Source organism: Aythya fuligula, chromosome 2, assembly GCF_009819795.1.
Source record: "Aythya fuligula isolate bAytFul2 chromosome 2, bAytFul2.pri, whole genome shotgun sequence".
In the NCBI taxonomy this organism is placed as follows: domain Eukaryota; kingdom Metazoa; phylum Chordata; class Aves; order Anseriformes; family Anatidae; genus Aythya; species Aythya fuligula.
In genome coordinates, this window is record NC_045560.1 from 10525439 (window position 1) to 10551688 (window position 26250).

The 26250-nt window shown below is 41.3% G+C and overlaps 1 protein-coding gene across 3 annotated transcripts in view; it reads right to left on the reverse strand.

Moving 5' to 3' along the window:
• ESYT2 (extended synaptotagmin 2) overlaps positions 1-25916 on the reverse strand; it is a 79969-nt gene extending 54053 nt beyond the window's left edge. For 2 of the 3 annotated variants that reach the window (XM_032180869.1, XM_032180868.1), the window contains exon 1: positions 25499-25915. In XM_032180869.1, coding sequence (XP_032036760.1) covers positions 25499-25852 — 354 coding nt within the window. In that variant the 5' untranslated portion in view covers positions 25853-25915. Of the gene's footprint in view, positions 1-25498 lie in introns of all 3 variants that reach the window. The other variant, XM_032180867.1, reaches the window with a different exon arrangement.
• Positions 25917-26250: the final 334 nt, after the last annotated feature.

Consider the following 26250-nt stretch of genomic DNA (forward strand, 5'->3'; position numbering starts at 1 on the left):
TGAAGCAATGTCTCTGCTTAACTGATCTGCAAAGTCTTCATCTCTTCATAGCACAGCAGACTGTACTACTGGTTTTAACAGCAATGCCTACTGGTTATTTTTATTACATACACATCTCAAATGAGAACAGTAAGTTAGATACACACTTCTTAAACTAAAGTTTAAAGTACCAGAATTTGAAAGCAAGCCCCCTTAATAATTTGAGTTAGATTTTTATTGAATTCTTGCATTAATGATGAGCGCCACCATATTCTTGAGTATGCTCAAGGTATCTTCAGAGCACTCCTTAATTTCTACTAACCACACGAGTTTTAGCTCTGCTGGAGGATTAGACCCTGAATCAATATTGTCAGTTATTTCTCTAAACAACTTTTTACAAGTGTATCACAGATCTACCAAACCCACTACAAGTGGCACAAGAATGATCAACAGCATCTGCTTCTGACTGCAACAATCCTCATCAGCAGGATTTATTTTTATGAGAAATTCTATCCCTTAGTGATAACAAAAAAACAAATAATTATTAAAAATTGAGTGGTTTCAGAACTGTATTATCACTTCTTTTTATTTAAATTCCTAGAAAATTATGGTGAGTAGGATGTCAGAAGTCTGTATTTAGAGGATGTTTCTTGCTTTCTTAGAAAAGTACTTTACATTTTCACATTTTCAATGACTTGGTTACCATATGTACATGAAATTACAGCTGAATGAAGCTTATGCCCAACTTTTGTCTCCCAGGATTCTCGAGTTGCTTCCAGTGGTCAAAAAGTCAAAGGACAAAAAAGAACCAACACTACGCCAGCCCTACTGTTAATAAGCAACATTTTGGTCTCTTTCCTAAAACATTTGCCTGCTGAATCTGCAGACAGCAAATGTGCTAATTTGCAGTAATTACTCATCTCTGAAGCATGATGTTGGACCCCCACATGTAATTCATTCCAATTTGCTGCCCAGATTTAAAGGTTAAAGCATAGGCCACACAAAGGATGCTACACACACAGCTGACACTCAATGCACCTGAATGCACTGACAGAGGCAGCAGCATCTCCCTCTTGTACCCACCAAGCACCCTTCCCTTTCTGTCCTGAATTACACAAAATAACAGTTTTGGAAAGAACCAAGAGGCCACTGACAAAATTTATTATTTTGGAATTTTCTTTATCTACGTTACAGGCTTTGGTACACCTTCACAAGGCTCAACTCTTAATTTTTGACATATTAATAGTTACTAGTCCTTTAGCATGCAACACCCATTGTGCTCCTACTGCTTAGGTTAGGACTACATATACGCAGTTTACTCCTACAGTTGCACAAGTTAAAGGGTAAGAAACTGAGTTTTAAAGCATAAAGAATAATTTTGATGCCTTATATATAATTCCTAGTTCTAAGCAAGAGAATATCAACATAAACCAATCATTTTTTTCATGAACAGCATATTACAGCAACGTAGGGAAAAAAAAAGCAATAAAAGCAATTCAGAATATTTTTTTTTGTTTGTTTGTTTTTTTAAAAAAAAAAAGCTATCCTATGATATTGTAGCTATTTTTTTTCCCTCCTTGTATTTTGCCTCAAGGATTACAGGTAGAAATTTAGACTCCAGTAAAAATAATGTGTTGTATTAGCTACGTTTAAAAGATGCCTGTCTGAGGCCACATTACTTCATTTATGTCTGGTTCCTTCCAGAACTTAATTATTTATTGCTCCAGCTGAAGATCCAAAAGACACTTGACCAGTCACATCTAGTTTTATTATCTGGTCACACGACATAACCAAGATCCTTGATATAGTTACGATATAACTAAGTATTCTTGAACAGCTTTCCAGTTACTTAAAAAAATGTCTCTCCAATGAGATACCCCTCCCCTTCTGCTTACTTTGGAAAGTTAAACTGCAAATAAAAACCCTTCTGTATCAAAAGCATGGCTGTCCAGATTAAACATTAAAACTTAAAAGGTATCCCACCTAGTCTTCATAGGCCCTTCATGCATCATCAGTGGAGGGAGAGCATCCTGAAGGATGCTCAGAACAGAAGTGCAACTTTGCTGCTTTAAATCACCTCCTGAAAGTACAGCATAAGCAGTTACTTATACTTAGCCTAAAGCTAAATGGCATGGAAAAAATACCAAAATTATCTGAACCTTTGAATTATAACTGTCAGATTAGTTTGTCTAAGCTCATTGCACTTTCAACTCAAATTGACTGGAGAAATTTGGTAGAAGAATCAAAAAAAAGGAATCCCAGCACCGAGAGAATTAAAAGTATAACATATAATATAGTCTTCTACTCTGAAATGAAAATACTGCTCAAAATACGTGAAAATACGTAAACATAGACTGGGGACAACCACTCTTTTCCAATGAGAAGTAAAGTAATTCTAAGTAAATTTAAAGTAAAATGAGGGTGAGCTGGAAGGCAGAGCAGCCGGGTCTGCCTCCTCTGACACTGTCCATCTCCATCTTCTCTTCCCAGTAATTCACCTCCACTGTTATTCTAGAAATTTTATCTTTTTCAACCCCAGAAATGCTGCAGCTCCCTTATCTTCTGAATTACAAGGAAAAAAAACCTCACTAAACATCCACTGTTGCAGAACTGCTGGATTCAGTATTCCTGAAAGAATCTGAAATAGTTAATAATTAGGGCTCTTGAAAGCACTGCAATTAACCACAGGCACTTGCTGACTAAATTAACAAACAACTGCTGTTTCCATTACTTTCTGGCAATCACAGTTTGTTGCTGTTCAGCATGCTTTGGCATGGATTCTGTGTTTGCAGTCTTAAATATATCAAAATTACTAGCCTTTGCACAGCAAAATTCATATTCAGTATTATAAATGCTGTAAGCTGTCAGTATGGGAATTAGGCAAGGACCCTTGAAACAACTTTATTGAGAATCGTTGGGCGTGTGTTGCATACGGAAAGGCTTTCAACAGAAACATCTGGGAGATCCAGAAGCCGGCTGAATATAGGAAATCAGTTCTGTCATATACACTGTCACAGCCCACAGGGTACTCCTCAGAACTCTAATTACAAAGGCCTATGTAAATCAGCGAGACTAACCACATCCTAGAACGAAAACCTATGTAAAGTAAGCAGCACAGGTTTTGACAGTAATTGCCTGTACCCAAAACTCAAACATCTGAAAATCTAAAGGAGTGGGGGAAGGGCCCTAGGATCGATTGCTACGACTCTCTGAGCACTGTAAAAACCTGAAAGTAAAGTGGAAATATTAGAAAAATGGAAACTTATCTAAATGGAAGAAGCAGTCACAATGCCAAGCAAGGTTAAGGATTGTATTTATTTATAAACTGGAATGTGAGCCATTGAAATGCTTGGACAACATGTTGGAAAACAAAATAAACCTTTAAAAAAAAAAAAAAAAGAATTACATGCCCTTTGAGTCAGCTCTGCACCTATGAGATGAGAGCGGGATTAGACACACATACTTGGTATCACATCAAATGTTCCTACGACGTTGTACCGGCACAAACATCGTCATCCCACGTGAGCTGCCGCTGTCAGTTCAGCAAGTCCTAGGAGCTGCCACGACAAGCTACAGAGCTCTGCTCAGCACAAGCTTTCCAGAGCAATGCCTGCTGTGTTGTTCCCTGTCCCACGGGCTGTCTGCCTCGGAATCCATGCGAGCACCAAGGTGAAGAAGTAATCCTTTCAACAACACGACAACTACACACAAAAAAGGTTGGCTCTAGTAGAAAGGCTGAAACAGATTTTCGACACCGTTGGATTTAAATAGTAACATAGGAAAGCTACTATAACAAAAGTGATATCCCTCAAGTATTGGAACTGAAACTCCTTAAATGGTGTAAGAAAGTTGCATTGCACTGCAGCCTCCTGTCACCTTTGCTCCTCTCCTCTTCTTCTTAATGTCTAAAGAAAGTCCTAATGTTGGCCCATTTAAGATTGAATGGAACAGTAGCTCACAGAGACGGGATAAATATCCTGATAGTTCCTAATGGAAACTTTCTGACATTTATTTCTGCGTATTATATCTGGAAAACAAGGAAAATGATTAGCAGTGTATAGGCTGGTTTTGTGGCATAAAACAAGTCTTCCTGAAATGCTGCAAGAGGCTGCAGCACAGTCACCTATACACACACTGCTGAATTTCACTAAGGCCCAAACTATAGAGAGGGGTCACACACCCAAACTTCCCGCTGTGCTAGAATTAAATTGAAAATACTTAATGTCTTTAAATGCACAAAGTACCTACATGTATATTCTTTTTTCCTCAGTGATTACAAAAGTATACAATCTTCTCATTTAAGTAGTACAAGGATTCCAGTTTGTTTCAATATTAAAAAAATACCAATTATGCACATCTGACTAATTGAGAACACCGTCCTGTTTCCCCAGCCCAGCCCCTCTCATTTCTGAAGGCACTGGGAATCACACTCAGAAAGCTGGCAATCCTGCAGCTCTTTGCTATCTGGATGTTCCACCAAGCTGCAATGGCAAACACTGTCTTCAAAAACTCAAAACGATGCTGTTATTTGCAAAGAAAAGCTCTGGTGCCCTGACACAACTGATATGGTCGCCCAGAAGCCGGTCATACAATTGAGAACTGAAGGACGCTGAGGCAGCACAAAGCCCAAGTTCAATTTTCACCACGCATACCTCTCACTTCAGCATCTGTTAAACATGCTTCACTCATAATGGCAGCGAGGCTTGTTGAGAACTACATAACTTTTCATCAATTTGACTCACCAGCACGAAAACTAAATAAAATTTGCTTAAGTGCTGCTATTTTTGCATTCGAGTACAAAGAGATGGAGCGAGCATGCTGCAAGACAAAGTTACCCAGAGCCCTCCTATTTAGCAGCAGCTTGCCATAATAAAATCCTCCGGGATAAGCATTCTAAGCAGCTGCTCTGGAAAAATGACAGAACAGTAGTCTGCTAGCAAGGAAACTGGGAAATCCTACTTCTAGCCTGACACTCAGCCTCTGCAAGCCCAAGTGGAGGAATGCCGTTCAGCCTAAAAACTCAGCCTCAGTAGCTTCCAGAACACACAAAGCAAATGCTATACCCTTGCTGTGCCGCTCCTTTTTACACAATTTCCTTTCAAACAGCATGGGTTTCTGTCATATCTGCGTGCAAAACCCACCCTACCCACAGAGCAGACTGCTGCTGCCAGAGGAGCCACACAGCTTCCCTCCGCCTGTTCATCCCCAGTTGCAGTGCACCTCTTTATAGATAGAAAGCTTTGAGCCGTCAGTCCTCCAGCACCGACTGATCTACTGCAGCCTCATTTCAGAAGCATCTTCTAGTGCCAGCAGATAGTACCAGGTACCAGAAATCAGACTTCAATATCGAGATGAAGACCACCAGCTAACTGTTTCATTCCCATTGTAATTTCAGAGGACCTCGTATCACTTTTCACTATCGTTGTATTCAAAGTTCTTTTCTACTTTCAGCTCCAAAAGGATCCTAAGTTTGCAGTGATCTATTTGGACTGGGCCAGGAAGGCCAAAAACCAGCCAAATGAACAAAAACCATCAGAATAAAAACAGACTGGGAAAATTAAGTTATACTTCTCATAGTTAGATGGCAAGGCTTTTTATTTTCATTTTAAAAGTCTAATCTAATAATAAAAATTCCATTATACTTCATGTAAAGGGATTTCAATTTAAAAGCACTCAGGAAATCACTGGATACAGTCGCAAAGCATGGGCTAGAAGCCTGGTTAGGTACAATATGCACAGAGACCTAACAGACCCCGTGTGTTCACCCCCTTGACACCTGGCCTGCAGACCTGCCAAGAGCCAACTCTCCCATTACACCCTTTGGTCACAAACCATCAAGAACAAGGACTCACCAAAATCAGTCCCCAAGTTTAGGGGGAGTGGAAAATTCATAACAAGAACAGTTCAAGGCATCCATCATCTAGTGGTTGAAACAAAACACTTACTGTTCTTGGAAACTACCACTTGGTACAGAAGCGACATTGAGCACTTCTTAATAAAGGGAGGCGACACCAGCTCTAGGGTTTGCCATTTTGATCACTTCCTAGCCACGTTTAGAGCTGTGACTTTCACTGCTTAAGTGGTCAGAAGGCCAGAGCTTGATCTCAGCTGCTAGGACAACACAGTGCCCTTTGCCCATCTCACCTGCACGGAACATTCACCACTCTAAGTTAGATTTTAAATGCCAATGTCCAATGACAGTCCAGGACAAGCACAGTTAAATAAGTGAAGAACTGAACAGCACGACCCTCCACACGAACAAAACCACCAAAAGCTGGATTTACACTCCAAGCCTTGCTGTCACACCAGGTTACAGACATCTGGTGTAAGCAGTAGTTACAGGGCAGGGCATTGCATGACAGCCCCCGTTAGCACATCTCTGGATTCCCACAAGCTTTGCAATCACTGCTGGCAGCAGAAACCCAGGTTTTAAATGGTGAGGCTGAGAAGGGTGCAGCATGAACAGCAGCTGTAAGGACTCTTGTTGAATTCTGCTACCTGAAGCGCTGCACAGTCCTACATCTTGACATGTTGCCTACTTTATCCTGTTAGATGTCATTTCACTCCTCTTCCTCCTTTCCCTAGCAAGCTTAATTACCTTGAAATTTTAGCTTTCGGGCTTTGTAAGTTTTATAAAGGTATTAACACCTTCTTTTCAACTTGTCACATTTCAGGAACATCTTTTGTATGTCTAAGCCTACATGACAAATGCCTTTTCAGTTCCCTTGGGAATCCAGACACGTTCCCAAGGATCCTGCTGCATACCAGATCGTTTTGCTGCCTTAATGAGCAACAGAAGAAAAGTTTTCCTCTCCGGATTGCTAAATATTAGCTTTCAAACTGCCTTATACAACCAGTGTGGCAGCACAACTTCATGTCCTTTGAGTTGTCTACAGCTACGAAAAGAAGCGCTGGGCTCTGCACCAAATTGCCAACCACTCTTAACAGACTAAAGCAGTGAAAATTTTGTCTTACTTCACTGACACACCACCCACCTTCCTAACTAACCCCTGCAGTCAGGAGCTCTGACTCATTACACTTAAGGTTCCTCGCTAGGGAGAACTTACCCTGTTAACACTTGGTAAATTATACAGCTGATCTCTAACGAGACCGTGCAGGCCTTCTGTGCAGATTAATATGGACAACAATTTTCAGAAAAAAGTGTTCAAGAATTACTGACCATCTTCTGCAAGACTCAGTGCCCTCCTTGGCATGGAAATTCAATTTCCTTTCCTGTTATTTAACTGGCTTACCAGCTGCTAATTACTGAAGAGTACAATTATCTTCTTGACTCAATGTGCACATCTTGGCATGAAACCTCAAAAAAAAACAAAACTAAGTGAACTCAGACAAATATCGACCACTTCAATGTTACTGGTTTGGGGATGAGCAAACTGCAAACCTGGGCTTGCAACAAACAAATGAGCAAAAGGGAGAACTTCCATTTTTTGTGCAGTATTCAAGCTAAAAAAAGAGTATCAGAGCATGCAAATCCAAGCTGGGTTAACCTGCATCCTGAGAAGTCAAACAAGTCTGTAGAATGTGCTCATTATTCAGTTTTTAAACTGGAAAAAAAAAGTATAAATGCAAACTCATGTTTTGACTGACTCATAACAGGAGCAAAAGTGTGCAACATCGTACATCCTGTACTTCATCCAGTACATCTAGCCAGTTTATTCTTCGTATTAAAGCATGTTTTTTAAACATAAAATCATTCAAAGTATAATGGACATTTTGAAATCCCCCTGTATCATTTCTACCTGCACCACTACAAGCTTACGACATAAAATCTGTCCACATGCCTTTTACTTTATAGATGATGTGTGGCAGCGTTGTTGAACCTGCAAATACTCCGTGATAAACTCTCAAGCTATACTAAGGAAGTGACAGAAAGCAGAACATTATAACAACGTGAACACATTATTTGGGTCTCAGTTAACATAGCAATAAAAATTAGCAGGGAGGAAAACCTGAGATAACTTGACAGCACCAGGCGTGGCATTGCCAGCTTACATGGACACGTGTATCTTTCTTGCTCTTGGGTTCAAGCACTTCATCAGCCACCCACCAGAGCCCTCTGACACTTAGCGGGCTCTTTGCTGTCTGTGTTCATTTCTTTCCTTCATTGCTTTAAGTACACCACCCACTCCACAAATCAGTTACAACATGCTCACTGGTAACACTACCATTTGATCCAGAAAGGGCAAAAAGCTTGCCCAAACAAGTTCTGAAACATTCGGAAGTCCAAGCAAATTTCTTTAGAAAGTCGCAGACACAGAAAGGAAGTGTTATTTGCATATTCCTGTACTGGTTCTTATAGAAACCTCAACCGTTTTCCTATCAGATTACCTGAAAGCGGATGCACTACAATTTCTAACATCAGTTCTCCCTATTTTGTGTTGTGTCCCCAACCTCCCACCCCAGCAGACTGTATTTGAGCACAACACACTGCTATTTCTTAGAAAAAGACACCCAAAACACATCCCACGCTTCCCTGGCACCACTTAACATAAGGACTCCTGCACCAGGTGAGATCAAAGGCCCAGCTCACCCAGCGACCACAACTGATGTTCAAGGGAAAGGAACAAAAGCAGCACTGTGATGCTACCCCTCCCTGAATATCCTCACAGATTCTGCAGGGGCTGAGTAACCCTCGTGGCAGGACCGTGCTGAAAACAGGAAACTGATGAAATACGCAACTGGAAGACGCTCTGACCATTGAATTCCAACTCAGTGCAATCGCAGGCATCACTGTGCTATTTCTGGTTATAAACCCCACCCCAACACCATGGGGTTTGCTGCCATTGCTCAGCACAGAGCAGTAACAACAGCCTCGGTGTGGTTTGGGTAGCTTGGGTTGCTAAGGAAAGACTGAAGCATGCCCTACCAGACCAAGTTTCTAAGCTCAGGTGTGTGACATCGTGTGTCTGAGCTGCATGGTGGAGCCAAAACCCAGCCTGCCACCCAGATGATTAACTGTTATCCTCATACACCAGCCTTATTGTTTTGGCTCTAGGTGAAACCACTGAAAAACACATCCACTGGTGAAAAGCAGCACACTGGTTTCGCACATTGAACCAGTGCATGTGGCATCTGCACATTTACACCCACCAAGCTGCACATCTGCCACAAGACCCATAGTCAGTCACACAGCATCCAACAGAAAGATAGTGTGGGAAGGTCAGAAGCAGTAGGGTTTTCAGATCTAAATGCAACTAAATTTCATTATTGTGGCATTAGGAAAATAGGTAAAATTCTGGCTCAAAGGAAGTAAGCCACCCAACTTGTACAAATTCTACACTGCAAAAACTGCTGCAGGAAGAATCCTTCTGCAAGTGGGAACAAGGCATGGAATAGGGAGACTGTGTCTATGACAAATAAATATATTAAAAATAGACAAAAACAGACTGACAGCCAGTACTGAGACTTAAGTTTGTTAACTTTGACACTGAACTCAATTTTCATTGAAGTACAAATTGAAATAAACAGGATTTAAGCCTTCTAAGAGCTGCTGTTTCAGACCACACACAGAATAAGCAGGAGGGCAAAGCTTGCTTTCAGTCTGTCACTTACCAAAAAGCTGACCAAGCCCTTCTAGTACATGGACACCAATGGGCACGCAGTACCTTTTCTCCAAGGCACTACAGTGTGTTGCAATATCATACTTAAAACACTCCTAAGTATTCGAATGTCCCGTTGATCCTTTGACTTGTGTACACAGCAGCATTTCTCCAGTCACTTGACCTTCCCTGCAAGTCTTTACAAGTCAACAAAACCAAGGAGAACAAAATATTGCTATAGGTAGGAAATCTGGAGTTTAAAAATCAACATTTGACTTTTTTTTTTTATTATTATTTGCAAGTAGATTCCAAGATGATGACATCTTTTAAGGAATCAGTAGAAAACACAAAAATACATGTATAAATGACTAAATAAAGTAAAAACCCCAGTCGTCAGCTGGCAATGCTTTACCCTACTAAATTCCTGTGGGCCCTGGTACCAGATAACATCCCCTGAGATTCCAGCTTCCCGTGGACACAGATGCTCTCTCTCATGGCTGCAAACCAACAGCGACGCCATCTCTCACAACAGTTGTCTTGCAACACTCTCTGCCAAAACATTCTTCAGCCTCTGTTATGAATTCCTCCATCACAAAAACAGGGGAAGAAAGTAATCACAAAAATCTAAAAAAAATAAATAATAATGCAAGTGTTCTTTCTAAGCCTGGCTATTTTTAAAGCAATACTAAAAAAAAATTAAAAAATGAAAAAAAAAAAACAAACTAAAGAATCTGCCTCCTCCTGTTCAGGAAGCTTAACATTTAGAAATGTATTTCTTGAAGGATACTTCATTTTCATTTCTCTAGTTTTAATATAAATTCATGATGCTTATTTTATTTGCATGTATTTAGAGAGTAAGACGTCCATTTTTAGAGAGAATAGGCTGCAGATTTACTGAAGCTGTTACAGAACCAGTGGAACTTTAAACTGTGAAATAACTGCCCTCTTGAGTATACAGCCAAGATTTTCAAGAACAACACTGGTTTACTTCCAGGTACCAGGCCCAATCAAGCATGAGCAGTGACGTGAACCACAGAAAGTTGTTTCTGTACACACAGCCACGGCTCCTGCACAGCAAGTGCTTACAGCTGCGGGTATACCGCAGGTAACCAGCACTGGTCTAAAGGCAGTTCCTGCCCTCCAAACAAACCCTGGGTACCAAGCAGGGGAGTGACTAAGATTTAGTGTTGTCTTGGACATAGAGAGGGGACATTCCAGCATTAGACTGCTGGAGTTGTTGGGTGTTCAGACAGCAGGGAGAGGGAGCAAGAGAGTGGAGGGAAAAAAAAAAGTTGGATACATTTTTCCTTATATGAACGCAGCACAGAGCTGTTATCTCTTCCCTCATACTGCTGATTATCATCAATCCTTCGGATAACCCAAGCATTTAGGGATCTCTTGAATATCCTTTTATCCTAAGCTCTACCGCTACAAACAGTCTATATTCTTCTGCTTCACAGTTTGGCAGTAAAAGTGGTCAACATAAACTACTACTGCTTTACTTGGTGACAGCAGCAGTAAGTCACTTTGAAAGCACAACGCCTGCAATTGAATCATAACATGAGGCACACAATGGGATTTTTAAAGACTGAGTCACTTCTAACTGACACTTCTCCATTTCTGCATTTTGATCTCTATCTGTGGTCCCACCTTGGATGTTTGCACGTTGTATGGCTGCAATGGGGTAATCAGATCGCGCCCACTAGGTCCTGGTCGCAGCTCCACGCCAGGAAGACTCCTTTTACCTCTTGGCAACTTTTCTCCTAAGTCCAGCTCACAGCAATTTCAGAGGTTTCCAATTTTAAAGATTCAAATATTGGTGATCACTAGGATGATTTATTCTGCGCTAATTTTTAAGATTTCTATCTTTTACACGTCCAACAGAAATCTAGTCAACCTACACCTGCTTTATCATTAACAGAGAGAAGGACCTCTGGAGATACACACCTGGCATCTTGAAACACTTCCCCCAGGGGCAGATAGAGTCCTCCGGAGATGCCTGTATTGATCATAAAGAAAATCTCAAATGAATACTGATTTATGTCTAAATTTCGGTTAAGCAAATTCTAGTTCTGAATGGAAACCAAATGTCCTAGGCCTAAAACCAAAGTGAATATCAGTTCTATGAGTGGGAAGAAATTTCTATCAGTTAAAGACAACAGTCTGAGCTGACAAGAATCAACCACCTAGTCCAACAGTTCGCTAAAATCTAGCTTCAGGGAATCATGCACATGACAGTGACAGAATAACTACAGCACTTAATTGGATTGCCCCTAAGCAGAACATTCCTTAATCTGGACTTTTCTTGAAGGAGGTTATGTTTGTGCACGTGCAGGGAGTAGTATCTATCTGCAACCCAGCCATTCTTATCTCCTAAACTCTGAGCAGATTTACAACAGAGGCTTGCTTCTGTACCATACTAATCTTTTTTTTTTTTTTTTACGTTCTGTTGTAGAATATTTACTTTATATGTTAATTAAAATCTAACAGCTGTGGCCCACAGCACTCTTTCCTAATTTTAGGCAGGTAAAAAGTAGCAATGGAGTTTCGACCTTGTTACTCTACATTTTTGTTTTACAGAGATTCTCATTATACAGAGAAAAGGGACCTTGTGCAAAAAAATTCAACTCACTCCTTCCCACTGACTGAAGACAGATGGCAGAAAAAGGCTTGCACCTCTCAAATTTGGTGCCCAAATTCAGCAGGATGAACCTACATTTCAGTCTGCAATAGCAAACGTCATTATTTGTACTAATCAGCAATTGATTTTTTTACAGCTTTTACTGCTGATTGTGTTGTTTTAGGCCTGAATCCCAGCCCCATATGATTAATAGGCATTTTCAGCAGTCTATGGGCTGTATCCAGCTCTTAATCGCATGTAATAGTTTTCTTGCACAAGATACCACTTGAATTTAGAATGCAGCGATGACAGTTAAAACAGCTTCAAACCCCGAGTAAAATACCACAGTTACTTTCAGATATCTGCATAAATAGTAGTTAATTTGCAGCTATACCATTTCAACTTAAAAAAGTTATCTTGAAGAATTTGATAGACTTTTCCAAGTAGCCAAAAAAAAAAAAAGCAAATATTTTATTTCTTTTCACTCTAAAAGGGATGCTCAATCAAAATGCACCATTCCAGTTGCCAGATATGATTTGTTGCATCCAATACAGCCCAGACTCTGATCAATATATTTGAAAAATTATTAGGACATCAAATAGTCAGCCAGATTACCATTCACCTACAGATGATTTTTGTTTCAACTAAGTTGATTTTTTTCCTCTTAACTACATTGTTAAGATTTGTTTGCCTATGTAGAAGTCCTCAATCAAGTGTCTTGCAAAGGACAGTGGAAAAAATTAACACCATCTTTGAGATATGTATTTCCATGTCTCACTCTCAATGTTCTTTTTTGTCCTCAGAATCTCAATACAGTTACTTTCTGTTAAAATAGTGACATGCCAAATCCTATGTCGTTAACTGATCTGGGCTACCCCAACTCAGAGATTTTTTCCATTTCTCTTACTGAGCGGGACATTGCAGCATAACCGTCTTCCTTAGACATTGTGTTTGCTATAGTAGGACAGACGGGAATGCAAACAATCACAGCAGCAGAAAGCAGAGCTGGAGTTCATCACTTCAAATGTTGGAAGAGACTGGAACAGCAAAACCCACAAAACGACAGACTGACAAAAAAGGAAGATCATTGCCCCAAGCAATGAAAGCCTCAAGCAAAGAAGTAAGCAACCTTCTAGCTTCTCCCAGGTTACATCTAATCTTGGATCTCGTGTTCTCTGTTGGAATCAAGAACCAGAACTTCAGAGAAGAAATTCCAAAGTGATTTGTCAAGAACTTAAAACCCATTAATTTTAGGAATAAGGAATAATCTCTCTGGCAAGTGGATACATTTCTATTGCTTTTCAAGGAGTCAAAGTTGAAGTGATGTTCTACAGTTTTCTTGTTTGCACTGTGAGGACACAGATGTGAATCAATGTCATTACAGTCAAGGGTAAGTGCTTTAGAGCAACTTCAAGGAAAAGCTACCATCATCTCCATCCCTTCAGGAGAGCTTCACTTCAAGCAGAAACGCCTCCACTTCTCACCGGAAGAAAAAAGCTGCCAAATATTCTACATCTCAAATACCAGATTCACTTGAAATGAAGATGAAAGTCTGGATGTCTTCAAGGAAGAACAACCACTGCTCCTTGGTATCGCATAACAGGTTTCCTATTACCCATTTCCAGGGTAAATCTTTAAAAATTGTCCAGCAGGTCCTATAGCCACTCACTGCCCACTACAATCCCTCCCCAGTTCTGCATAACGGAATGATATGTGCAGGCTCTCCCCAGACTTAACATAAAAAGCCCTAGGAAGAAATGGGAAACAAAAAAAATAAAAGATACCTACTTTCAGGTATCTCCACTTCCAGTGACAGTTTTGTCAGAAGCACTGTTGTGGTGTTACTAGTACAGACTTCCCTTCCAGCAGCGCCACAAAACCAGAAAGCTCAGTACATAGGAAGCAGGTACACTAAAAACAACACACGTGTGCTGGAAGGGAAATCCTGAATCCCTGCTTTAAAATAATGTTTTTGTAGTTTTTCATCTCTCATACATTAAAATTAAGGTTGTTAATTGAGGTTTTTGTTCTTATATGAGAAAATGATTTGTAAACAAGCAAACAAAACACTATTTTCCAAAACAAATCCATGGTTCTATGGATTGCTCTAACGAACTAGAAAGGAAAAATAATTCATTGGGGAGGTTTTCAGTACATCAAAGTAACCAAGTGAACAGCTTGGTAACATTTTGTTATTCACAAATACACTTTGGAGAACTCGTAAAAGGTAGGACACGTACTGGAAAAAAATTCGCAGACAAGTTCAACCTAACACAAAGGAACTGGAAAAACACAACTGTTGGCAGAAGTTTTCAATTACCATACGTCTGTAAGACCAAAAATAACACAAACACTTACTATGCACAGCTCTTTAAAATGCTTTACGCATAGCCAAATCTAGCAGGGAGCTAATTATCACAATAAAGCCTGAAATGATCAAGACAGAAGTAAGAAGAGTGATGTTATCAAAGCAGCACGGACAATTGAAGCACGTTCACATCACCACAGTGCTCATACCTAACACACCCTACAAAGAGGAGGGGGAAAAAAGACACATTCCAAAGCTCAAATATTTTCCCTAAAAGATAAACTGGGATGAAGACTACCACGACCAAATAAAGACAGAGAAACAACTACATTTTAATCTAATTTATCAGCCGTACCTAATCAATCACCTGATTTATCGCTATCAGATATTCTTGTACCACATACAACTCAAAAGCCAGAGCCCTGATTCCCCCCCCACCTCCCTACCGCATGGAAAAATTCCCTTATTTCCTGGCTGCTATTTGACATTTAACTGGCAGAGGGTGGGTGGGTGGAAAAGCGTTCTCTTTCCAGTTCCAAGTATTTTAGGAGGAAAGTAATTGGGTGAGGAACACGGTAGTTTAAAATATATATAGTTAGTCAGCACCATAAACCTGATTACTAGGCTAAGACAACTTCCTAGCCACGCACACAGGAGCGGTTAGCATCCTAGTTCAACGACTAACCGGATCCATCAACAGCCTGGGTGGAGGGAAAGGAAAGAAATTAGAAGGTATTTCTTGAAACGAAATATATATTCTCTGCGGTAATGACAGTCTGCTTGGAAACATGCAAACGGGTGAAACGTGCTAACTCCCAACAAGCCCCAAGGGCTTGCTCTGTAAGGCTGCACAAACACCTCAGAGCCTGTCTCGTAAAACTCTTCCCTGCAGAGGAATGCCACACCAGTTCTCGTTGAGATTTTGGATGTAAAGTTGTAAACTTACTCACTGTTGGATTTCAAGGCTTAGCAGCTTGCAGAGTATGCTGTGTGAGAAATGGCAGCCGGGAAAGCACACATTGTTTTATATCGAGGTATGCAGAGCTGAAATAAGGTTTGAAGAACGGACATAATAAAAAGAAGAAGTAATAGTGCATAAATACCAAACTAAGAGCTTCCTCAGCTGCTAAGCTCTACCTGAGTTTTCTTCCTTCCCACGAGCCATTTTTTCCCAGTAAGCAATTCCTAACTGAACACGTACAACTTTTAAGAACAGAAGAGTGGATGGTAATACTGCAGGGCTAATTCAAACCAGAACACTTCAGGATTTATGGGCACCTTCACACTTAAGCATATCCTGTGGTTACTTTTAAAAACAAAGCAGGAAGGCACTGCACTTCTAGACAGTTTCACCTGCTTTCCTCCCACCTGCCCTTTAAAACAGACAGTGATGGGATACTGACAGACAACAGGTTGGGAATACATTTTGAATTTCACATGTTAATCTTCCAAACCTTCCCCAAAGCAACTATTTCAGTCGGTCTGGATAACTCACGTGAGCCAGTATCTATCGGAAGGAATGCAAACAAAGGTTATGAAAACAACAGGGCTGGAGCCTGTACTGAACTCTCTAATTCAAGTCTTCATTAAAACAGACGAAAAAAAGGTGAACTCACAAACACAAACCTCTCAGGGGAAAGAGTCTGCTTTTGACCTAACGTAAACTTGACCCAGGCTGCTATATGATAAGGACAGCCAAATGACAATGTAATGCCCGTCCATCATGTGACGGCTATTTTCAGCCAAGTAAATCTAGTTTCGTATTTCTAGTAACAACTTCCTGAGGCAGAATCCTGGGCTGCTTCGGCTGAAAACCGTTAGCCCTGCTTCAGGTTTCCAAGCGCTGACAAGAGTCCTGTAGTCACATCAGGAGTGTAGCAGACAAAACTTGGTGCAGTGACTCACGCAGGAACACTCCTCTCTGAAAGGTTATTTATATAACTGGAGTTCCAGCGGAAAATGCTGTGTTTTAGCAATTTGCTGCACAGAGCCTTAATACTAGCTATTTAGCTGACAGGCATCTGAATGACTTCAAAAGTCTCACTGCCTCCCACAGAACCTCTCTCTAAAGATAGCCATCATCTACTTTTGTTGCTGGTACACTTAATAGTTAAGTAAATACTGGTGCTTTATGCAGAAAAGGTTTCTTACTAGTTGTAAGCCGCAGCTGGAGACTGAAAGCTAATTAAACGATAGCTTAAAACAAAAACAATCATAGAATAACATGTTGGAAAGGACCTCTGGAGCTCATCTGATCCAACCACCCACTAAAAACGGGGCTGGCTTTGAAGTTGGCTCAAAGTACTTAGGGTTTATATGTTTGATAATTAGGTATGTTAACAGGCCTGTTTCAATGTTATCAGAGAAGCTGGATGTGCAGCTCAGCATTATAAACTGCTCAGGTTCACACTGTGCTCGCCATCAAAGGTATCTCGGCAGGGTTACTTGCCACTCCCTGCTAAGAGGGTCTTCTCACGAAAGGCATTGCTTCATTTCACATCAAAACTGACCACAGGCTTTGTAGAATCACAGAATGGCTTGGGTTGGGAGGGACCTTAAAGCCCATCCAGTTCCACCCCCCTGCCATGGGCAGGGACACCTCCCACCAGCCCAGGTTGCTCAAAGGTCCATCCAACCTGACAAAACCTGTGATTAGCTGGCCAGGTAAATGCTAATGATGGCACAGGAAGGCAGTGGGAAATGCACCTGGGTGTAGGACAGCTAAAATTTTGGCAGGAGTGCACTTTTACTTTGTTTGGAAACTGCAGCATCACTTTAACTATTTTCATTGCAGCATCGTTCACTTTAACTACTGGTCTCCCTGATTCTCTCTGCAGTAAGCTTATCGAAACACAGAGGAAAGCAGGACTTTGCTTACAAATAAGACTTCACGATGCTGGTTCCTTCCTCATAAGAATGTATATAAATCTTTAATGGGAAGAAGCTTGAAAATTCTCACTTTCTTCTTTTAAGATCACAGGGAGCACATAAATGGAACAGAACTGTCAAGAGGCTGCACCATTTAAACTGCAAAGAAAACAAGAGCTCTGCAAGTCCAACAAAGACTGGTACATGGAGCTTGGTAGAAGCTATGTGGGAATAAAAATTGGGCTGGGCATGGGGATCAAATGACTGCAAAAAGGCTGAGGAGCATCTCCCCTCCTAAAACAACACCCCAATGGGACTCAAGAAGAGACAGGACACAGCTCACCTGAAAACAAGAAAAAGATCAACGCAAAGTATCTTGAGATGAGGCAAACGGAATGGATTTAGCACAACATACATGCTGAACGCAGGCCCTCAAAAACCAGTAAGGGACACAGTGGGCTTTGGGCAACCTGACCTGGTGGAAGGTGTCCCTGCCCACGGCAGGGGGCTGGAACTGGGTGATCTGTAAGGTCCCTTCCAACCCAAACTATTCTGTGATTCTACAATTCCGATTCTTGAACCTCACCTTTGTAATGAAACTTCCTTACAAAGCAAGTTTAATCTGGACTAATTGAAGTCAATGGAGAGCAAATCTGTAAGTGCTACCAGTTACTCCATTAGCTCATGTGGCAAGTTTGAACAGCACCACTATCCAGCCACGACAATGATCCATTTTGTGATTGGATCATTTTAGCCACAAATTTTACATTAGAAGCATAGTGAAGAAATGACAGAAAATGACATTCATGGAATCAGAACACAGAAAAGTTGGGAAATGCCAGAAAGAAAAAATTAAATTGCATCCTTATTTTCCAAAACAAAAACGTCACGTACATCTTCAGTCACACTGTCATCCTTCCCTGCTTGCCCCAACAGAACTCTACTCCCATCCAGTGAGAAATCAAATCTTCCTCAGAAAAGGTATTAAGACTGCATAAGAAAAGCAACTGCTGTTTTGATCCTCTCATCTTTTGCTGCAAAATGAGAAAAGCATTTAGCGTATGGCACAGGGGACTGAAAAGGGTCCTGGGTGAGTTCAAGCCATCCTGGAAAACCACATACACTGTCAAACACACCACACTGGCAACCAGCTTCAACCATTGCACACATGGCCAATGTTAGCAAATTCTTGATTTGACTCTTTCCCATCTAACATCTTCTTTCTTTACTCTAAAGAATACTTTCCTCATTCAACTGATAGAAATCTTAACCAGAAGTATCAAAGTGCCATACAATCCAAAAGTTATACAAACGATAAGATGTTCGACCTAAGTAGTTCAGTTTCATAACCTATTTAACTCAAACAGCTGTTTAAAGCTAAGACACCCCCCTTTTCTTACCAAAATACCCTTTCCCACTGTTCTTACTCACACTTGAGTAACTCGTATTTTATTTTCATTAAGTGCTCACACACACCATCAAAAGACAAGGATTGAAGTTTGGCTGGTGGGGTGACCATTCCAATCTTCCACAGGAAAGAATAGTATCAGATTTAATTTATATTGTCTGAGAATAAGGAAAACAAAGAGAAAGATGAGACTTCATGGGCTGAAAAATGTACGGAACAACTCTCTACCTACATTATCAGTGTCTAATACAAAAATCTCTTGTTTATGTAACGCTTCCAGAAGGACCATACTCTTTATTTATTGATTCCTTTGTGTTTACATGCTGACACACACCAAATCAGTGACACAGGTCAGTTTATAATCATTAACCATTGCTTTCAGAATCTGATACACTACATAAAGCTCTACCAAAGCATCTTTCAGACACTACAGGGAATATTTAAAAAACAGCATTCTTTTAAAACCTCACTTCAAAACACGTTTTGAAAACAGCTTCCATAAACCCATACCTCATATTCAGGCATATGGTCAGCAAGAAATTGCTGCAAAGCTCCAAAAAGTTACACTTGAGGCAATTTCAGCAATTAGAAAGCTTTTTCTGTGCTATAATTAACGATGGCTGGATAAATGGGAAATAAACTGCAATATAAAGCAAATTATTTAAGACAAAGATTTTTATCTTACTAAAAACAAAATGCTACCTCTTCTTTCATTTTAAAATACAGGAACGAGACACCAAAGAATTGTTTTGAATGCTTAAAATTTCTACAGCAGGCTGTCATTACTGTAAACTACTATGAAAATGTTTTGATAATAACCTTGATTCATCTTCCTATTTTCCAGCAGGCTCTCACATGCAAAAAGATAAAAATAAAAATATAATTTAGAATGCATATCCAACTACACTCTGTGATGTGCCAACGGTCTCGAGAAGCAGTAAATTCTTCTAAAGCCAGAAGCAGCTTGTGGAAGAGGCAGAAAAGGATGACTGTTACTCTAGCCTTCCTTCCTCCCCCCCCTCCACAAAGCTTCAGTCTTTACTGACAAGATCTTTATGACTCCTACCTATTCAAATATGGCTCAAGGTGGCCCCACCCCTGTATTCAAAGACTATTCTGGCATGGAAACAACCCTGGCAGACCAAAGTGAAAGTAAAATTTAAACAAAATACAAAGGCACAGAACTTCAGTTACTCAGACAAACAGCACATCACAAAAGTCACTGATAATTGTTGGATAGCATCAGCTTGTTATATTGAAAAAAAAAATCCATTATACACAGACAGTTAGAATGTCTGTTGTACCTAAAAACAGTTCAAAAGCATACTAATATTTTCAGGTCAATATTTTTCTTCTACAGTATTTTGATATGTTGATAAACATCAGCTCATCACATGGTTTTCTACCATAAACACTCTGGAAAAGGATCTTTCTGTATGAATCATACAATGATGCTTACCCCATTACTACGTGACAGAAAGCAGTATGAGACAGAAATCAGCACAGCATCATTTTGATACAGTAAATTTGAAAACTTTATTTGAGAAACAGAAGATATTATCAATGTCAAACATAAAAGTGTCCCGTCCCCTCTCCCCCCCCACTGGTTCTCCATTCCTAGCACCATCGTTCACATGCCTCTTATCTATGGTGTTCTCTTAGAAGTCACCCAGGTTACCTTCTGAGGTACAAAAAGTAATACTGAACCAAATTAAACTTCTTTTTTTTAAATAGAAAATCCACAGCCACTAAACCATACAGTACATGTGTGCATACATACACTATCAGGCATCTAGAACAGAAGGCAGTTGTCACAAGCATGCGTCAGGCAGAAGGATGTGGACTTCAGTTGTTCAGTACTCACAAGTTATTACTCCATCCTCACTCACGCTGTTTCATGCTTTCCAGATGCAGGCTGGCAGCCCACAGGATATGGCCATCTGCAGCACTCACCATCGAAACTGATTAGATGCAGCTTAGCATTAAGGAGATAGACATGGAAGTCATTTTTCTATTGAATCTAACTTTCTTAACTAACATTTGGGGAAAGGATGAGGAGATGTGTAACAATGTCTCATATCCGCCATTTTATGTTTTAGTATGCTGCATAAAAACTCACCTATAATTCACATAGCTAACAGCATTAACTGAAGTCACAAGTTGAGAGCAAGCTCTTTTTGTTCTATGGAAATTAAAAAACAAGTTAGCATTGCAGAAGTCCTTTTGCTTATCAGGGTTACTGAGTACATATTCAACAGCCATCAGTACAGAGTCTTTGGAGCTTCCTGTCTTGAATTATCACTCTAAGATCCAGTTCACAGGTTTGATTTTACAGCACTCAGAAGCTGTCATATCAAATACACGTAAGAGCACCACCACCTCGATCCTCTATACTCCGCAGATGCAACTCCGTACAGGATATGACTCTGCACTTAGACCTGCTTAACTGTTCTTCTTCCACGAACATACTGGGTCCGCCTTCCTAATATAAGTACTAGAATCTTACTGATTCCCCTAACCACATAGCTGCAGTATTTTACAAGAAGCTCATAGAAGGGTTTTAAAAAAAGTATACACATGATTAAATACAAATCATCTCATAGTTACAAATCATAGTTTCCTTTCTCAAACATGTTCCAAAGCCTGCTTTTACCCAGAACAGTCTGTGATCCTTTGAACACTAGGGGTTTGTTCAACATTCAATCCAACACTCAGCTAACAAGTATGCAATTACCACAGAAGCCATACTTTGCTGGACCACTGCAAAAACACTCATCTAATCCTGGGTTGGTAATTCATGGATTACTGGAGCTGTACATCAGCATCTACCAGAAACAGTATCCACAAGTATCTTCCCTACAGGTGTAGCGATGGTACAGCAATTCAAAATACTACCTGAGCACAAGAACTTCGTACCACTTCCCAAGAGGAGTAAGTATCAAGTTTCTTTACCACTGTATATCAGCTTAGTTGAACAGGTGACTAGTCACACATTTATCTCAGTTTGGGCAGGTTTTTTCCTTTACCTTAATGTAGATAAGAAAATCAGTAATGCCACCATAAAAATCACCCCAAACTACAGCAGAAACTCAAGTCTATAATACGCAAAATACTACCACAAAGTTGTAATCAATATATTAATATGACACTAATTTTACTACAAAGATGTACACTACTTCAGTTTCTGTATAATATAATACATGGAAAGAGAAACAAAAAAAAAAAAATGTCCAAACATGTTTTCAGAATCAATTATCTAAAACCGCTAGGATTTGTTCCTATTTTGGTCTCCTGCTGACTGCTGACAGACTGCACAGATACAGGCCCTGGTACAAGGCCAAATTTACAATTAATCCGGGGGAAAAAAGTCAGCATGGCCTTTTATCTATACTTTGAAGAAAAGAGGAGTAAATTTTACTTATCCAAAACAATGCTGAACAGTAACTGCAAATATATCAGGAAAGTAACATAAAACAACCCCAAATCCCCTAAAATGGCAAAACGAAGTAACTTTTTTGGTTGTTTTGAGAAAGAATGAAGTAAATTGGTTACTCCACTTCTATTTCTAAAACAGTAATGGAATTTCATCATCTAAAGCAACATGATGCCTTGCCTTTAAAGTTTCAGTCCTGGTTTCCTACCTTCCCTATTCAAAGTAAGGATTCTTAATTGCTGCTTTCCTTATATATGTTTGCATCTTAATTACATTTATTCCAGTATAAAATACATACAGTGTATGAAACGTTGCTAAGACAGGGGAAACACTGACTTTATTTAAAGACCATTTTGATCTCAAGTCATTTTGCATTGTAAATTCTGTTGCCTAATTCAAATGACTTGGCAAAGCGCCCAACTCTCCTCCCTCCTACCCCATGTAACCAGTGACAGCTCCCAAACATGCAGCAGAGCTATAACTACACGTTAGCAGGCCTATGAGTACAGATCTTATTACAACAGTGAACAAACTATTTCTTGATCCCATCCACTTGTATTAGTAATACAAAGTGCAAGGAACAGAGAAGAAAAATTGTTTCCCGCAGAGTTTGTGTTCTAGCATGTGATCTTTAAGCATAATATTTTAAATAACGGAGTATTTACATTTCAAATGACTTATATTCATGTTGAATTCATTCCTTTCACAGAACAGAATGTTCTTATCATATAACCATCTGGTTATGGAAAAATTAAATCTTTTCAGGAAACTAATAATTAACATTACTAACTGCAGTGTGATAGCACAATAGTATTACTTGCAAATCATTACTAAGCATAGTCACAGGACAAATCTTAACACACTACTCCTGCAATAACCACTTTCTTAAAAATAAGTAAGTCAGTAAAGTATTACTGAGATAAATGGCTTATGCAGTAATCACTCCTAATGCAGGTTTGATAAAAAATAAAATAAAAAACTAATAAAAATCACACCTTACATACATTGCTGCTCACCTGAGATTCTTTTCCAATAACAATAGAAAAAAAAAAAAAAAAGAAGCAAGTGTTTGGGATGTTAGGTAATATTAATTGAAAAAAACAGCTCACTACATCTCAATTTCAGTCCCTGAAGAATAGAAAATGCCCTATATTTTAACTTACTTGGGTAGGACAGTGCTGCATTTTAACTCTATTTCCATGATCAGAAACCAGAAGAGCACACACTAGTTTGGAGCTCATATTAGACAGTTAAACTGGAACAACAGTAATGAATCAATAGTAAGAGATATCAGGCTCCATACACTGTCTTACACAAAATGATTGAAATTTGTGATACTCTAGGATAACAAATAGAAAAGAGAAGGAAAGAGAATAGCCATTGTCCGAGACAAGTTACACAGATAGCAAAAAGAATAATTAGAAGCTTAATGACTATGAGAGCAGACAAAAAACACTTTTGAATGCAGCCTGGAAAACAGAAGTCCAATCAATCTGGAAGCTACATTTATTTGGATGCATGATACTTCCAGAATATAGAATACAGTTAGCAGAAGGAAAAGAAACAAGACCTTTAAGATTTAACAATATGATTAAAGGGGGGGGGGGGGAAAGAAAAAGGAAAGAGTGATTTACAATACAACTGCCAACTGATGTATCAGACAGTCACACCTTCAGGGAAACACTGCATACTGATCAATTGCTTTCTGACAGCACTATGATATGCAGGTGCTTGCAGCCAGCACTCATTTCTCTCTATGAATTTCTACCCACAGCATACATTCAAGTCAAGAGGCCCCTTTCTAAATTTGTAGGTATTTGGCCAATTCCATGCAAGAATTAATTGCTATTTTATCAAAGGTAACTAATTACAATTTAGAGTTTACACACAGCACTAAGCTGGAGTATCCACTGCCTAGTTACTGGCACATAGTAACTTACACAGCCCTCACAACAAACCCAGGTTCAATTAATTTATTTTAAATGCGTCAAATCAGAACATTTCCATTATATGACTGCATGGTAACAGGAAAAAAAAGAGAACCCATAGAGCTAACGTAAGAGCTATTGGACACTTTATTTAAGACTCGTATCTCAGCTTCAAGCAGTAAAATCACCTCATCTCTTTTTATACACAGTTCCCATATTTACCACGATCTTGTAAAAAAAAGAACTAGGATAAAAGACGCAATAAAACAGAAGTAAGAAGCCTCCCATTTCACACCTATACCCTATATTCACTCTGGATGTCTGAAACTCACATAACTTCCTTGTTAGAGCTGGGATGGGTCACATCAGGTACAATTTGATGACAAGAAGACCGCAACTTACATACTGAACATTGCAAGCCTGCCTGGTGCACAGGCACACAGAGCACCCTGCAGAGACATGCATGACTATCACTGAGCAGAGAACAGGCAGCAACAAAATCCCATGGAAAGATTCAGCAGAAATCCCCAAGACTTCTGATGTGGAGACTAAGATAGCACCAAGCTCCTCACAGCCGATTACCCCAGCAGAACAGGACACCCGAGGCCTTGATGAGCGCTGCTGGGTGGCTGGCTGTTAGCTGTGTTTAAAGAAATTTAACGCCACAGGTAAAAATTACAAAGAGCTAGTAGCCAGCTGTGAAGCTGAGCTTCAGCTAGCTGTAAATATCCATTAGAAAGCCCCAAACTTTCACAGGAATGTTCCACTTTCGAAGAAAACCTTTTAAAGCCAACCACAGCGATGCTCGAATACAGCCACCTGAGCGCCCTCACCTTAGCCCTCCCCTCACAGCCCTGGAACCAGCCAAGAATCCCACCTCATTTTTCTGTCATTGCCTATTAAGTAACACTTTATTTAAAGCCGTTAAGACGCTGGTTTTGTCAGCCTCTGCTCTCAACTTTTCAAGAAAAAAATAAAACCTTTCTCCCCAGTCACAAGACATCGCAGAGACCTCGCGACGTCCCAAAGGCGGGCGTCGCTGCCATCCGAGGGGGGAAAAAAAAATACAAAATAATTAAAAAGGCAACCCAAAGCCTGAGGTAAAGTTTATTTCTGCCAGGGAAACCCGGGCCGCGGCGGCGGTCAGGGCACGGCAGGGCGGCCGCCTCAGGCGCTAACGGGCCGGGAGGCGGCGGCGGGGCCAGGCCACCGCGGCGGAGGGACGGTCCCGGGTCCGGGCACCCCAACGCCGGCATCTCCTCGCCTCCTCCCTTCCAGCTACAGGCCTGCAGCGGCCCGGGGAGGAGGAGGAGGCGGCCACCAGCGGGCCCCAGGCCGGCCGCGGGGCTCGGCTGCTCCCTCGGAAGCGCCGAAGGGCGTTGTTGGGCACTCACCCAGGCGGGCAGATCCGCCGAGGAGACGCTGAGCCGCACCGCCTCCTCCTCGTCCTCCAGGAAGGCGAGAGCCCGGCCCAGGCGGGAGGTTTTGCCGCCGCGGTGCCTGCGGATCCAGAAGAGCCCGCACAGGGCGATGAGCACCCAGCTGAAGCTCAGCCCCAGGTAGCCCAGCACGTAGACGGGGAAGATGAGCACGAAGCTCCTGGCGAACTGCGACACCAAACCCGTCACGTCCACGCTCAGCAGCGACGGCGGCGGCGGCTCCGGCACCGAGTCCCCGGCGGCCGCCGTCGCCGCCGCCTTATCCGCGGACCCCGCTCCGGGGGGCTGCTTCGCCGCGGCCCCGCTCATGCTGCCGCAGCGGCGGTTCCTCCGACTGCTGCCGCTCCTCCCGCTGCTCCTCCTCCTCCTCCTCCTCGCATCCTGCGCCCGGCCCCGCTGGCCGCGCACCGACACCAGCCGCCGCCCGCTTCCGCGTTCGGCCCGGCCCGGCCCGGCCCCAGCCGCGGGGAGGCGCCGGCCGCCCCTTTCCACTCCTGTGGCGGCCGCCGCCTCCCGCAATCCCGGGCGGCCCCGAGGTTCCCTCTCCACCGCCCCGGGCCTGCCCGAGGAAGAGCCGGGCCGTGAGGGGACTCCCCCGTCGCTTCCCGGCTCCCGCTCGGTGGCGGAGCTCTGTGAGGAGGCAGGCGATGGCGGGCACCTGGGTGCTGCTTCGTGCCCCCCCACAGACACGCCGCGGCTTCTCCCCT